At 37.5% G+C, this 16967-nt stretch overlaps 1 protein-coding gene across 1 annotated transcript; it reads left to right on the top strand.

The window, feature by feature from the left end:
* Nucleotides 1-3514: 3514 nt before the first annotated feature.
* Nucleotides 3515-11364, top strand: LOC122822713 (ephrin-B2a-like). The gene is made up of 5 exons (XM_044101558.1): nt 3515-3624; nt 4218-4501; nt 5454-5546; nt 9639-9731; nt 10863-11364. Exons 1-5 carry the CDS (start codon nt 3515-3517, stop codon nt 11264-11266), a joined length of 984 nt encoding a protein of 327 aa, XP_043957493.1. The 3' UTR covers nt 11267-11364.
* Nucleotides 11365-16967: the final 5603 nt, after the last annotated feature.

The raw sequence follows: 16967 nt of genomic DNA, 5'->3' as shown, positions 1-16967 counted from the left end.
CTTATAAAATACCTCACCTAGACCAGGTGCAGGTGTTTCTAATGAGGATAAAAACTGTTTTCTCACAAGTAATCAACTTCATTGCACTGGACATTTTCTAATCCGGTTTGTAACAGTCTTGGTTCACTGTTTCTCCAAATTGACATCCTAAATGTCAAAGAATGCAAACATCAAGGCAAAGAAACATTTGCTTTTATTGTGTATTTCACTCTTGGCAACACAGGTGTTTTTATGACCTGATTATCTTTATTTTAAACTTGTTTTGTCATACTCAATTTCTATCTTTCCATCAAGATTAGGCTCTTAGCCAACTTTTGTCCAGGATTACCCTGATGCTGTTCTGATTGATAGAGCACACCTTAGGGACCGTTCTGTCTTGTCAGTGAACATTTCAACGTGTTAAAGTATTTCTTCTTCTTGTTGTTTCTTGTTAATTTTCAACATATGGCCCCACCCCCTCCTTCCATTAAGACATATCCTAACAAAACATCTAAAGCCCCTGTCATAATTTTACCAGCTGTCAGATTGCCAGCCACTGGAAAGGTGGATGGCATTGTTTGCAAAGTTAGTTCAGATCTTCCTTGGCACACTGAACTCCTTTGTGTCATTTGGCAAGTGGAAGTAGAAGCAAAAGGATCCCATGTGGGGTTCCTCAAGGCTTCATTCTCAGCCCACTTTCATTATGCATACAGTATGCTGATGACACTTAAATTTATATTTCTGTGTCAATGCAAAACCATGATAAGTGTTCTCAAAATTGACCATGAGTGAATTGCAGCATTATCTGCAGCCTTATGTAGAAAAGTCTTTGTTTTTTCTTAAAACTGCAATTTTAAATCAGCACCCTCAGTTAGTCTTAAAGCCACAGAACACGTGACAAATTAAATCGTAAGTCTTCTGCAGTCTATTAATCATCCTTGTACCATTTTTGTCTGCTTTTCAGTTGACAAGGTATTTTTGGTTTGGGTCATATCTCCTCAGCTTTTTAATTTAATGACCAAATCTATCATCATAACCCACATGAATTAATTGACTCCCGTATAGAAAATATTTGCTGAGTGGACATTACACAGAAAAAAAAAGAAAGCAAATCTTCTTCTGCAGCTGTATGAAAAGTACTTTTAAAAAAATAAAGTATTTACAGAGATTTGTTTCACATTGTAATTACTGTCTGTATTTTTTTGTTTGCTTTTTCTAAAGTGTTTAGTTGAGAATGTCTTTAACAAGGGTTTGGACTGGTATTCATCTATGAGTCTTATGTTTTGGATATGTCTGCATAGAGCCAAAGTTTACCAAAAAACATAATGAATCTTTCTGGAGTTTGAGTGTCTGAAATTTTTGTTTTGTGTTTGCATGAGGAAACATTTCTGCATCTGTTTTTTCTGTTGAGATTTAACTGGATTATATATGTGTCAAATGTTTCCACTTAGCGCACATGCAGCCCGGTCCATCCTGACAGAAACTGGAGACATTTATGTGCTGCTCAGCCGCTGTGTGGGCAGCTTTAGTCTTGTGACAGAAGTCCCTTGTAATCTCTTAAACCACTGTGTCATTAGTCCACCCTCCCTGAAAATGAGAGGATTACCGTCTTGACTGGTAACATGGAGAATAGAGTGGACTTAAAAAAATTCATCCAGTTCCAATCAATCCTTTTAATAAAGACTCTTCATGCATTGATCTTTGAAAAAAGACGATAGAACTCAAGCTAAAAATGTTAAGAGCCTATTTGTTTTTCACTGTGTATCTTTATTTATAGAAGTAGTTTTTTTGTTTTTTGTTTTTTTAAATTTAGGGTGCATAAACACCACAAACTTTACAAAATTGAACAGGATTAAATTTTAAGAATAAACATCTTAGACGCTATAGCATGCTCTTATATGAACAGATTTTGTTACTGGATTGTTGTTGGGATTACAGAGATGTCCAGAGTTTCTTGGCCTTGAAATTGGACCTCAACTACAATGCAGGATGGTACAATTTGCAAAGACAAGTCCATAAACTCGATTTTAAATGACAAAAATAGTTTTGGTATAAGGTCTCATTGTAAAGAGTAAATATCCAATGATGATGCAAACCCATCTTTGTTGTATTTTAACAGAAACATCAGCCAAAAAATCCTGTTCTTAGTGCTGAGAACAGACTATTACCCTCCTCCCGAAAAATAAAAATAAAATAAAAAAATCACAAACTCTTTACCCTTTTTTTGATTTGGCTCTTCAGTGAAAATCGCTACTACTTAATTCATCTAACAATAACATTGTATGTTTAGTTTATTGTTGGTCAAGTTCAGACACAAATCCAACTGGGAATCTGTGATGAGATTTAAAAGTTTATGTTTACAAATACTCTAGCGGCTTGCAGATGTAATTGCAGCAAACAGTGACTGGTCATGTTTTCACATATACAGTATATGTATATTTGATAAAGTCCATTTGTATAAATACATAGTGTATCCAGAAATTATTCATTTCCCACATTTTGTGATGTTGCAGTCTTATTCCAAATTAACCCTTTCTCAAAATCTTACACACAAATATCCCATCATGACAATGTGGAATTTTTCTTGAGTATCTTGCGAACGTATTACAATTAGAAAAACCAAGAAATCACATTTACATAATTATTGGCAATTTCAGCGTCAAGTCTTTTTAATATGGTGCCACAAGCTTAGCTCACCTGTATTTAGGATGTGGTTTGTTTGTTTGTTTGTTTGTTTTTTTCTCCACAGCCTTTCTGAGGCTCTATCACACCTGATAGAGCCTCACACCTGAGGCTCAGGTGTGAGGCTCAGGCTATTCTGAGGCTATCAGAGCCTCAGAATATGCATATATGAAGCAATATCCATCTCTGACTTTATATACATTAAATTTTTTAAAAGTGCATCTGAGTAGACAATGGTGGTTATGCATTTATACACCAAAAAGTTCAGGAATCTTAGATTTGATGCATTTAATGAAGACAAAGATAAATTCAGTGGTTCAGTGTCTGCAGGCTGCTGGCCCAATCACCACAGGGAAGTTAGGAAGATTACCTAAAAGTTGGTTGTTAATTTTTTTTAAAGCTTGATCTTTAATAATAAAGTAGCTATAAGTGTTTAAGAGCTTGACGAAACAACCCTGTGTTACTTTTGAAAAGCTACTTCATAACCTTCCGCTGACTTTTGTGAGTAAATTGACCAATAGTTAAACGCTCCCCCCTTTGCTCTCCCACGCATGAGAGAGAGGCTGTGTGTGTAAGGGCGGCCCGGTCGGTCAGACCACAACACTTCGCACAATCTCCCGCCTCACTTTACGCACATCTCGTCACATGAATGACTTTGTGGCCAGAGTTACGCGCAATGTTTAGCATCTCGCTCAGCTGTGAGGAGAAGGAGACTCGTAACTCGGCGGGGTTGTCCTCAGGTATGTGTTGTTCTCCGCGCTCACCTGGATCCACGGGAGACATGCAGAGGCGACAGATGCCGGACAGTTTTCGCTGCTTTTTATGATAGGCTGCCCGCGGTGCCTTTCCCGTGATGGGGGGACGCGCACGGAGCTGCGGCGCTGCGGTGATCCTGCTCGCCATCGTTTGCTCCTGCCGGGGCGTCATGCTGGAGTCGATCCACTGGAGCAGCTCCAACTCAAAGTAAGAAGATGAGAAACGCGTGCCTCTCTGTGCAATTATTATTATTACTATCAAGATTTTTTTTTTCGTATGCACTTCGAGGGGTGACATTTGGCTGCGGGGTTGCATCTGATAATAAAATTTTTTCTAAAAGATTATTTTTAAAAGTCAATTTCTAATATGCTCTGGGTCAAGCGTGTTAGATTTAGTTCTTTGATTCTGCAGATATGCTGTTTACTTCTAAGTTTATTCTGTAACTTTTTAGTATAGAGGACCCTCATTAGAAGTTTAGAGAAAACTCCTAGTTTCAAAATGAGTTCTTTGAAATAAACTTGCTCAATCATGCTTTAAAATCAGAATTTTGTATTTATTTATTTATTTATTTATTTACTTTGATCTAAATAAAATCAAGGACCTCAGGCTTCTAAGTTATTGGTTCATTTGAGATGTTCAACAACTTGGGAAAAAAAATGGATCTTCGGCTGTGGATGTACTGCTAAAAGCCCCGCTACTGTATGATTCATTAGTCTGAGAAAATTTTTTTTATATCAAAGCCTGCCTTTTTAAAGTTCATTTTGAGTTTAAGTAGCTCTCTTTGCTTCTTACCTTCCCAGATTCACTCCCGGTCAGGGTTTGGTACTCTACCCTCAGATAGGGGACAAGATGGACATCGTGTGCCCCCGGGCTGACCCCTCCTCAGGGAGGACAGAGGAGTTCTACAAAGTCTACCTGGTGACCAAAAGTCAGATGGAGAGCTGCGGCGTGGCCAAGACTGACACGCCCTTGCTGAACTGTGACAAGCCTGACCAGGACGTCAAGTTCACGTTCAAGTTTCAGGAGTTCAGCCCAAACCTCTGGGGCCTGGAGTTCCTCAAGGGGAAGGACTATTACATCACCTGTAAGTCAAGGAGATGTGAGGCTCCTACAGGTGGAATGCCACTTCAATCAGTCCGAGAGCATTTCTCCTTTTTTGTTTTTCTCATTTCCAGGGTGTGATGAGGACATCATACTCATCTCTCCCTCTTAGATGGTCACTTTGAGTAAGGATCAAAAAAAAAAGAGAAAATAAAACCATCGTGGCCTCGTTACTGGACCGCTGTCGGTTAAGGCAGCATCTCAGTGGCAAGTGATGCATGAGATAGAAAGCAAGGCCGACCATGTAGCCTCGCCCACCACCGCGCCACGCTCCTGCGCCAGACTTGGCTCTGGGAGGCCCGTGTGATTCCAGGGGCTTACATGCCCCAAATCACTCAAGGCTTTTACAGCATCAGGCAGATTTGATGGGAGCTTTCACTGCAACGTGGCTTGTAGCCTGTGAAATGTTATCTGACCTAAATGCTCCTAACAAGTCTATGTGTGTGTGAGTGACAGGGGTGAAACAGAGTTCTTGGAGTGTGTGTGTGTTAAGAGAGGAGGTTTTTTTCTTTTCAATGGAAGTTGGGTTTCTGCAATGAGAGTTGCTTCTTAAAAGAGGCTGAATTAATGTTTTATTCATCTAATTTTTTATGCCAAATCTGCGTGTAGAGCAGAAGTCATTGGTTAGTCGGTTTAATGAGAATATTACCCTCAGTTTCCACTTTATTAGCTGCACACAGCTCAAAGTAATGCAGCCTAATGCTGCAGTTCTGCATTAAAATTTCAATTCTAGAAACTGCCTGGGAATATCTTGAGACATATTTAATAACTATTGGGGTCAGGGTGTTGCAAAACGTGGCTTTACATGTAACTACCGTCTTACTTATGAGGGAATCATGCAAGACTGCCCAGGAACAATCAATTACCTTTAAGTCGTGTCTTATGCCTATTTCTTTGAGTTGACTGAACATTTGTCTCTTGGTTTTGCTCTCCAGCCACCTCCACAGGATCTCTGAGAGGTCTGGAGAATACCAAAGGAGGGGTGTGCAGGACCAAATCCATGAAACTGGTGCTGAGAGTTGGCCAGAGTAAGCAGCATGTGTTTATTTTAGTGTTCACCGGCAAAGATGTGCACACACACATTCACACACGTGCACAGAGCCGGATTTGTGCAGTCGAACGAATAAATGGCAACAGTTGTTTTGCTCTCAAAGGTTACACTGGTAATGCAATAATATCATCTCTGTTTGATTTCCGATAATCTGATCATGGGGCCATTCTCTCAGAAAGAGATTGTCAACATGAATTACTGAGGTTTTTAAAACAATCTCTTGTTTAAACCAGGAGCAGCTTACTGCTATCAGTATTATCCCTCATTTGAAATTACAGTCAAAGCTCTTCTTTTTCTATTTTTCCTCCTCATATTAACTCCAAAATAGATAACCATTCAGTTGTGTCAATTTATATCTTATCACATGCGCTGAATAATTTTATTTTATTTTTTTTATAAATTAGGCTCACATAATATGTCTTTGCTTACTTTAAATTCACTGTGTCAGGAATTGTTCACAGAAAAGCCCCTTGTTTCATATGGTCATACTTTCATCAGATAAGCTTATACCTAAAGAAACATTTCAGTATAAATTGCAGCTTGTGCTGCATGAAAACCACTTACTTAGATATTAAACAGATGCGAGCTTTCTGTATATTTTTCTGTCCTGTTTTTTTTTAATCCCTGGTATGTGAAGTGTTATTTGTATAAATTATTCATTTAATCAGCATTAGAGATGAAAAATCAGCTTTTCATGTGCATCTTGTGCTGATGATAACTCAAAAATATTTCATGCTGTGTTTATAAACATTACTTGTGTAACCAAACCTTTTTTATTGCAAAAAAAAAGAAAAAAAAGAAGAAGAAGTTTAACAGCTCAGATTTAGTTGAAATCTTGTTTTTAATCTCTAGCCGTGTTGCGAGATATGTAGAGTGGTTTGGACGCCGTAACGGATGTCCTGGATTTGTTAGGGCATATGGTGCGTGTAAAACAGAAACTCAGACATGTTCGGGTGGCTATGTCGCCAGTGAATATCAAAATGTGTGCTTGGGAAGTTTAAATAAGAGTCGGTGGTGAATTAATGATAATTCACTGAAGCGAGACCTAACAGGGTGCATGGTTATGTTACTGGAACCGAAATGTTGACTCTTGGAGGCAGAAATCACAAATCTATAATGGAAATAAATCTGAAGATTCTGTTTCAGTTTATTTGCTGCTCATGCAAAGGTCATGATATAGATTTATGTTTAAGGAAATGCTCAGAGCCTCGTGCATTGATTTATATATGGAGGCTTTTGGGCTCTCATTTTTCCTCTTGCTGCAGGTTGAAACTGCTGCAGGGGTGTAAAACCAAGCACCCACCCTTTAATAAAATTGCATAAACAATACAGTCATCACATATCGGAGATACATTATTCTTTCTTTTTAATATTTTCATCAAATTGTAAAAGACAAGGTCGTCAATGACTTGATGGGGTTTTTGTTTCTGCTTTTAATTGGTGCTCTTTTGTAAATGTCAGAGCGTTGAGGTCCTGAAGGAGCCCCTTCAAAACACTCCAGTACAGCTTATGCATTTTTTAAATAGACTGAACATCTTTCTGATGCTATGTTTTCTGTTTTTGTGCAAATAAAAAATATCATGCATTATCAGCTCTGTCATTTTGGAGGAAACAACTACAGGTTGTTTGAGTGACATGTAAATTAGCTTTCAATTTAAATAGTGAAATAGTGGAAAATAGTGAAAACCTGCAGATTCTTTTCAATGGCATTTGTACAAATGTTAAAGAGAAGTAAGTTATTTGTTGCCATGATGACGTCTCACTCAGATACAGGGATTTTCCAGTTTCTCGTCACTACTGCATGCTTAAAATATTAGTAACATAAAGTGGTCATAACCTTTTAGAAGTCAAATATGAACCACATAATTATTGTATGGATTACACCAACTAACATTCATCCTTCTAACTTACAACAATATACAGGTAGCTGCAGTTGGAGCTTAACTAGTAGTCTTAATGTTTTGCTTGTTCTACAAATGGCAAAATATCAGCAAAATTTATGGATTTTTTTAAAGGTTTTATTGTTTTGAAGTGGTAAATTAAGTTCTCATTAAAAATATTCAACCAACATGTTCTTTACAGTGCTATAAAAAGGCATTTGTTCTCTTAAACATTTTGATTTTTGTCACTTTTTAAGGTTTTAGATTCTCAAAAATTGTCAATGTGAGATAAACAAAAACTTGAGTAAACACAAAAAGCAGCTTTTATAAGAGAAAGCTATTTGACTAGAGAAAACAGAAATCCAAACCCAGCTGGCTCAGTTTGAAAAAGTAGTTGCATCTCTTGTTTAATTCTGATGCTATTGTTTTTTTGTTTTTTTTGCCAACTGGTTCAGTTTCACCAGCCACACACAAGCTTGGTTGATGTAAAATTAAGAAATCATTCAACAGACTCTGTCAGGCATCACGAAGCAGACAAAAAGATTTCAAAAGCAAAACGTGCACTGATTTTTTTAGAAATCTAGAAAGAGGTGAGAACTAATTAATCAGGCTGGGAGGGGTTAAAACCATTTCTAATGCTGTGGGAGTTCAACAAACGACCGTGACAGTAAAGACTCATTGAATACTGCTGCAAATGCTTGATGGTAGTTGTGGTCAATTATCAAACTATTGACAGTGGCACAACCCCCTTATTAGATTTGAGGATGGTTATTTTTCACATAGGGCCAGGCTGGTTGAGTAAACTATTTTCCTCAAAGAATGAAATCATTAATGCAAAACTACTTTTTGTGTTTGGGTTATCTCCGTGTGATATGATAGTTTGTTTGAAGATCAAAAACACATAAGAGTGAAAAGAAAGCAAAATTAGAAGAAATATGAAATGCATTTACAGCGCTGTAAATATACAATAATAAATAAATAGAAACTCCAGAATTACTGACTGATTTTCTGTGAGACTCCTTGGTTTATTTGGATTAAAAAAAACAAAAACAAAAAAACATGTAATACATGTTTCTGTTTGATTAGTCATACAAAAAAGGGACTTGGGTTCTGCTGAATATTGACTGATTGTTTTCCTCTACCGTCAGAAGCTCCACTGATGGAACAAATTAACCTTTAAATGGTTATTTTGGACTTTAAGATTACACTTCATTTTCCATCTGTTTAGATCATAACCAATTCAAGGGCAACCTGCGGTGAAGTTAAAGAAATATGTAACATTTTTAAAGCTTTGAAAGTTTATACTTTCTTTTGTAAAAGTGACTTTGTGTTGAATTCTTTATTCCAGGTGTGGTGAGCAAAACCAACCTCAGCAGGAGTCAAAACACAAAAAACATGTTAACAGATAAGTCAACAGGAGGCTGAACATATTTTTGCAAAATGTTTCTATTTATTTGAAAGGGCCCTGCTTTACCGTTATAAGATGATTAAATTGTTTTAGGGATTTTTGTTCTCATGTTAAAAACGTTTCTATAATTTTGTTAACCTAGATGCACATCAGTGTACACATCCCATTCTGGTCAGTACTTTTCTTCATTTTATGTTTTATTATTTCCGTCCACATTCTTTTTTTTTCTCTCTTCCTTTTTTTTCTTGCTTGTTATATAATTAACTGCCTTTGTAATTTTAGCTTTAGAAATCCATTTGGAGCTTTAAACAAATTGATCTTCGCCTGCAAATGGGCACAATAACATTTATTTTATTTTAGAAACACATTATTTTATGTTGATTCGATAAAAACATCATAACATTTAAGTCATATCAGAACAGGTTTCATTTTGCCATCTATCCTATCCTTGTGTAGGTGCTAAAAATTATCATTTTTCCAGGCAAGAAAAATTAAAGTCCCAGTCATGACTGAAAGCAGAACTTTGCTGTGGCTTGATTGGGTTAGAAACTCTTTTTTTCCACTTCTATTTGACCCAAATCTGCATTTACGTTGTTTTTTTTGTTTTTTTGCATACTTACACACTGACGTGAAACAATAATGGCTAACCACAAGCACGACATCACTGTGGTTTCAGTGATGTTCACTGACTCATTACGTGACATGAACCCACCTACACGGTGCATCTGAAGACGTGTGTGCTCTTTCTAATGTGCTCCATGTGATGTGCTTTATATTCCAGACTCCTCTGATTCACTTTTAACACTTCAGGAGTCACCAACCAGGTTCCCACCTGCACCACCAAAGACCAAGACCAAGGATGTCATCTCGAAAGGCAAGAACGTAGAAAGTATAATAAATCTGTTTTGCGGCAAAATCTTGGATATTTAAATCAAATCAGTTTGAAGGTGTGCTTTATCAATTAGAGGTGCGAAAAGTTGCTTTTTACTGGCTGATATCAATTTTAGCTTGTAAGTAAAGATACAAATTATTTACAGTGGACTTTTCGCAAATAAAAGCACAAAAGAAATTCACACAAAATAAGAGAAGAATATGATTAAAATAAACATACAAATTATTCAAATTGATTTTCAAATTCAGAAACATTGAGGATATAAATCTGAGGTTACAGCAGCTACTTTTTATGTTTTTTCATTGAATATGTAGAGGTAGGTGTTTGAGTCTCCACTAACTTGAAGGCTCAAACCCTGCAGGGCAGCCAGTGTGTGAGAAAGAAGAAAGATTCAAGAGTTCAAGAGACTCATAGACAACTATATATTATGGAGATTATACCTTTAGAACCCTGAAAGGTTTTGCCAACATTTGCAAAAAAGCTAAATCTGATGGACTCACTCATTTGTATGAATCTGAAGTTGAGCTAAAAATGCTATGTGAAAACAGATAAAGAAATAATTACAGTAATCCAGGTAAGCCTAAACAAACACATAAACAATAATCCCCAGTTCAGTTTTTCTTTAAAACCATAAATCTGAGTGGCTTATATGATAAGAACAGTTTAGAATCGCTTGTTTCTTATGACGCTCAATTCTAATGGAGCTGTGATAAACCCATACCTAAATTCAACTCTAAGCCCGATTTCTTTGGCTGAAGTGTACCAAGGTGGCTAAAATATCCAGTTGTGGCTTTATTACAGTCGTCACCTTTTATCAGAGTTCAGCTGAAATAACAGAGACTAATTAGAGGTGGCATTTATGAATCCAACAGAAACGCAGCATGTGTCCCACATTTTATCAGATTTTTACTGAACTCCAAACAGCAACTTCCATTTTCTGAAAGTTGTCAAAAGCAATTTGCTTTTTGCTTAATTATCTAACAAAATCTATTGAGACCTTTAACCTTTAGTGTTATTAACATGTCTTGTTTGTTTTTTGGGGTGAATAAAGTAAAATGTTCTGCTTCATACATGTACTTGTTTTTCTTGTCTCTTCTCCATGCCCCATGGTAGATGTGGGTTCTGAAGCCGGACAGACTGACTCTTCTGGGCCAGGACTCATTGCGTGGGTCATTTCCTGCAGCTTGAGCCTCCTGCTGGTCATTGTAGTTGTTTTAGTGGTGCTGTGGAGGTACTATCAACGTCGCCGTGTTCCTGACCGCCAGCGGCGGCAGCAGCAGCAGCAGCACCAGCCGCCTGCCTCCGTATCCCTCAGCACTTTGGCTGTGCCGAAGCGGGACAGCTTTAGCAGCGACAATGACGGCTCAGACCGCAGCGAGGTTGTCTTCCCTCTGCGGCCTTCTGAGAGTATGATCTGCCGTCACTACGAGCGTGTGAGTGGTGAATATGGCCCTCCTGTGTATATAGTTCAGGAGATAATGCCTCAGAGCCCCACCAACGTCTACTACAAAGTCTAATAAGCTCCTCTAATGACTTCTTCTGAAATACAGCACTACTCCAGCTGTCACGTTTAAGCTAATGTGAGTCGTGTGTGTTAAAAGCTGGATTGCACTGTTTTCATGCCCTGCAGAGACACCTGTCCTTTTGCTTAGCAACACTGGAACAAATGCACAAAATACTGTGGGAGGATTTGAGACAATCTGAGCAGAAGACAGGCTCTTAGCATATTTCAGTAGATGTACTCCCGTAGATATGGTTATCAGAGTAAGCAGATTTATTTATTATAATATGTTTTTTTACTGTCACCATCTGTGGCAAGTTTAACTGTGTTTTATTTAACTTATTGATAAAATTATAACTTATTGACAGAAGGATATTGCACTCAAACATGCTACTTTTATTTATTTTTTCACCACCATTTTGTGTAAACCTGTCTGAAAAACTGTGAAGTGAACCGAAAAGTATAATTCTTTAATAAAGTAAATTAGGAATCAGTCTTTAAATTAATAATTAAGTTTGTAAATTTTCCAGCTCCGTCTTCTGTCTGTGTAAACACATGATGAAGATAACATGAAAACACGAATCAGAGCAGAAGTTGCAAGACATTCCTTTTCTGGTGCTCACAAAATTAACAAGATGCTCAGATCATGACTGTTACATGCAACAATGTGTTACACATGACAACAACTCATCCATTGCTTTGGAGGCCAATAGTATTCACATTCAGAGTTAAAGCCCCGGCACTGCTTTTAAAAGGACTTTGTGGTTTTTGTTTAAGAAAACATGTTTTCTTTATAGATTGAACCTAAGAGGCCAGACTTTCTAATAATCTCTCAAAGTGGCTTGAAAGTTATTGGCAGCTTTTGGAGGTCTATTAAACTTCTTTAAGGTACTTGTTGAGTTCAGTTCAGATCCTTTTACCATGGCAAGATACTATGGAGTGCACAAAAGAAGATACACCAGACGTAAAAAGAAACAAAAGAACAAGAGATCCATAATTCCTCAGTTGGTCTATTTTCAACAACACTTCAGGAAATCACCTTGTTGATGCTAAAAACTGTTTTTTTCAGTCATACTGTTTTGTCTTTAGCACTTTTCAGTCTATTGGGACAGGGAAAAAAAAGTTCTTCTGAAAGATTACTGTTTACATAATGTCTAAATGTATCTAAATGTTGTTGTCAAATTGTATGAGGTTTCAAGAAGGTTAAACTCAGCGCTAAATCCTTTAAATTAAAAGCCTTTATAAAGTTGATTGACGGCTTTTGATTTATCTTTCTGTTTCTCCGAAATAATTTCAGTGAATTTAAGATAAGATTCTATATCTTCAGAAAGATAAAAAAAAATCTTTGTGAAGATTTTATATTGCAGTGGCATTGCTTCCATTCATTGCCTAGGCAGAGGCTTTGGGATCAAACTAAAACAAGGTTGATGACATTTACTAGAGTCACATAACCACATTTTCTTGCAACAGAGAGCTACGTAGAACACTACAGATTGTAAGCAGTTATGAAATTATGAATAATAAGAATGAAAAGTTTATTTGTTCAAAAAAAAAGGAACAAATTATTTATCTGAAAGCAGGAAGTGGACACATCAAGAGTGAAACGAAACAAAACTCCAAAGACTCCAAGACTTTCAGGAATCCTGGAAAAAACTTGAACAAGACTGTTTCTAAAATATTACAAAGATGTTTGGCTGCCGAGGAGTGATTTAAAAAAAAAAAAAAAAGATTCAAGACTTTTGCACAGTTGGTTCTGTTATTTCTGTGAATATTTTTTTGGGAAATGTTGATTAAATTAGAAACTGAAAAATGTCTCTTATTCATCGAAAGGTGCTTTACCGTCTTGTAGTCAAAATTATAATTTGGAATAGTTTTCAACAAGTAAAAATTTGAACAAAACTGTAGCTCAATGTAAATTATTCACTGCTGAAATATTGGCTGGAATGCTTCTTCGCCTCCCTAGTTGGTGCAATTTTAAGAAAAAGAAACAAAATTGTGTGATATGAGAGGGAAAGAAAATATTTTCCTGTTCTCACTTAACTTTCTCACTCATGACTGAATTGAACAATTGAATTGCTTTCTTGGCAGAGCAGCACACGTGTGTGTGTTGTGCCTAAAAGCTCTCAAACTACCAGCTCAGGTAAAGAAAACATATTTATGTAAAAACACTCATTTAACTGTCGCTCTGTCTCCCGTGGCGATGTGCAGGGCGCTCATGAGTGAACGTGTTTCATGCTCCTTCAGCCACATCATGGCGCACATTTTCAACCTGTCAGCCTCCATGAGTTTCCCCCCCCACCGGGGACACTGTTGTCTCTGACAGCAAGACGCCAAACAGGAGAGTCTTTGTGCTGAACTCAGCTGTTTCTGCTCAGAGATGAAGATAAACTCCTAGATTGTATTCAATTTATTTATTGCATTTGTTGTGTGGCTGTAAATTTTGAGCACAGACAGTGTTCCTGTGATCATGTAGAAGATCCATGCTTTCATAGATTCAACATCAACAGGTAGGAAGGAAGAAAGGAAGGAAAGAAGGAAAGAAGGAAGGAAGGGAAAAAGGAAAGAAGGAAGGAACAAAGGAAAGAAGCAAACAAGGAATGAAGGAAGGAAAGATGAAAGAAGGAAGGACGGAAGGAAAGAAAGACAGAAGGAAGGAAGGAAGGAAGAAAGAAAAAAGAAAGAAAGAAGGAAGGAAGAATGATGAAAGGAAGGAAAGAAAGAGGGAAGGACAGCATAAAACAAGGAAGACAGGAAAGAAGGAAGGAAGGAAGGAGGGGAAAATAAAGGTAGGAAAAAGGAAGGAACAAAGAAGGAAAGAAAGAAGAAAAAAGGAAAAAACAAGGAAGGAAGGATAGACAATGGGACCAAAGTCTGGAAACACAAATAGTTTTCAATTGATCTTTCCTTTTTTTATTGAATTCTATATCAAGAAAATACTGAAACACAATTCCACCCTTCATGCTGCATAGGAACCATGAACAGTGAACTAGAAAGCTGCAGCTGACTGGGATGCTTGGCCTCATTCTTGTCCTGCAGCAAAATGTAATTTTCCCCTCTTAAAGGCAATGTATCTGAATGAACAGAAGGAAAAATGTGTCAAAGATGACTTCATTATGACTTTCTGTAACAACATGCCCTGTTGAAGCCTCTTTAAAAGTCTTGCTCTGTTTCTGATTATTTTATCCCGTAATCTGAACAGAAAACTGGTCAAGTGAGTGAGTTGAGCATTGCTTTTTTTATACACTAAAGCAACACATTTGATCCAAGGTGGTGTGTTTGTTTTGTGTGAAGGCGTGTGCGCGCGTGTGTGTGTGTGCATGCGAGCGTCTGACCACCCCCTCGCCTTAAAGGATCCTTTAGAGATGGTTTTATCCCATGTGAAGCTTCACATCTGAATGGGTCGTGGCCGGGCGAGGTGAGTTCAGTTGACCCCGGGGTCGTGCTGAGACAATAGTGGTCAGGCTTCTATAGGAAGAACAAAACAGAGACCCCCGGGCTCACGGCCCCTGATGTGGGCTGATGTGGGAGGGGCTTATGTGGTGGGCCATTTTAGAATGGAGGGGAAGAAGTGCTCAAGCTATCTGAGGGGATGTTTTAGATATCAAGTACATACTTGCATTGAAAACTGTTACTTGTTTTTTGGTTGTCTTTCAAATCTGGGGGAAAAAAAACCCCACTCTGTTCAAATAAAATTAATTTTCAAAATGTATTTATATCAATATCATGTCTTGTCTGAATGTGCTACTTGCAATACGTACATTTAAACTATCTTGCAAAGTTGCTTTAGGGTTTTTGCTACCTACTTTGCCGATAAATCTTTTACAGCACTTGTGCAGAGCAGCCGGCGCTCAGGGCAGAGGGGGAGGTCTAAAGAAGGAGAGCTGTAAGCTTTTATCTGACCCCATGGGACGATGTGAAGTCTACAACCTCCCCGTGTCCACCCACCCCCCACCTCACTTCCATATGCAGAGGAACTACTGGCTTTGTGTGGGGGTTGGGGGTCATGACTGAGCGCTCCCACTCCCACAGTGTGGAGTGGAGAAGAGCAGTCGGGGCGAGCTGCTGTCCGGTTCTCTGTCAGTGTCAGGTGACTGGGGATTAGAGTTTAACGCAGACTTCTTGATAAAGTCGACCAAATCTTGTGATCAGTCTTTATCTTACCTAATTGCCCACCAGCCTGTGCTGAATGGGGAATATAAAACCCGGGGCACACGACCTGGCACCTGCTTTTTCGTTCCCTTTGCTGACCACTGCGGCAGAACTAACCAATTTGAAACAACAGAAACCTCAGTGATATGGAAGCAAGAATTTCCTCTTACTGTTCACAGTAATCGTGTCATTACAGTACAGTATTTAGTTTGATGGTTCCCTCTGCTGGCCACATTATAAACTGTAATATGTTAATTCTCCTTAAAGATTTAATTCATAATTAATTCAACAGGCTTTTCAGTAGCAGAAACCTTGAGTTGCAGGCCTTTTCTTGCAGAATATTTTGTTGTTGGCTTCTTTATAAAACATGAAGTCTGAAGTGCAGAACACACAACACATTACTCACAAACACTTCCTGTCCAAATGAAATCTCTCTAATGCATTTCATCCAACCACTATTATGATAATAATCTCCCTGTGATTCTGCTTAACGAGGGGATTATGGACGGTATGTGGACGGTAATTTAGTCATCTGTGACTTCTTTGTTATTCAACTCCTGTGAAAACAATTATTTTCGTTATTTATTTGGCTTTTTTCCATATTTATGAAAGACATCTTTAGAGACACTACTTTACTGGCACACAAGGGTGTTACCTGTAATTTTTGTTGGTGGGAGGACACATCTAAATATTCACACGATTGAAGTAAAAGTTATGGCCAAATGGCCTCTTTAGGTCTAGGAGAGGTCTTCTTCAGTAAAACTGTACATAATTTATCCCAAACTTAAAAAATAACATAAAATAAACCCCTGATAAAAGTATGAACAAAGTCAGTAAAATGTTACCACTTCCACACAGCAGAAGAAGATTGTTGCTAAACTCCCTGAGAGATTGCAATTTACTATCCTTCTTCTGCATTGGTTAACCACAGTGAAATGTGGATAAGGTGTACTTCTGTTGCATTTTTTTAAATGTCTAAAACGGTCTTGATGTGGTTGAGCGGATTTTAAAGATGTAATTTGAATCATGGTCACATCTATTTTCATTTAGTTTAAGAAAATTTTAATAAAGTTAATGAGCTTAGAGCTAACATTATCCACACATTCAGACAATTAAAACAATTCAAAACTACAAACACCTACTATAAACAATTATTTTGTTTCTCAAATGCCTCTAATATCAATAAAAATAGTTTGTTGATATAAATACAATTTTTTTTATTTTAATGTGAAAGCATCAGTATAGGATTTACTGCAATATTTGCCTCTGATGTGGTTTCACGCCTTTGCTTGTGAAACCTCTGAAACATCAAGCTTGTTTGTTTTAACTGGATAGAAGTTTGAATTCTCTGAGTTCTACCATGTTTTACATTTTGAAAATATCTTTAATAAATATTTTGGTTATTAATGATACGAACCAATGTGTTGGTAGTTTTAGTGTGTGGAAATTCCTTTGAAGGTTTCTGAAAAGAAATTAAAAAACCCTCCACAAAAACTAAACTCAAGACAGAGAAACATAAATACTGTTAGCTTAAATTAATTGTTTTCAACCAATTCTCCTTTTCAAAG

This window comes from Gambusia affinis, linkage group LG02, assembly GCF_019740435.1.
Source record: "Gambusia affinis linkage group LG02, SWU_Gaff_1.0, whole genome shotgun sequence".
NCBI lineage: Eukaryota > Metazoa > Chordata > Actinopteri > Cyprinodontiformes > Poeciliidae > Gambusia > Gambusia affinis.
This window is presented reverse-complemented; position numbering and strand designations above follow the sequence as displayed.

Bases quoted from the DNA above. Each gene is read 5' to 3' on its own strand.
- LOC122822713 (XM_044101558.1), top strand. From the start codon at position 3,515: ATGGGGGGACGCGCACGGAGCTGCGGCGCTGCGGTGATCCTGCTCGCC. The intron at 5,547-9,638 runs GTAAGCAGCATG...TTTATATTCCAG, and splicing joins GGTGCTGAGAGTTGGCCAGA to ACTCCTCTGATTCACTTTTA. The intron at 9,732-10,862 runs GCAAGAACGTAG...GCCCCATGGTAG, and splicing joins CAAGGATGTCATCTCGAAAG to ATGTGGGTTCTGAAGCCGGA.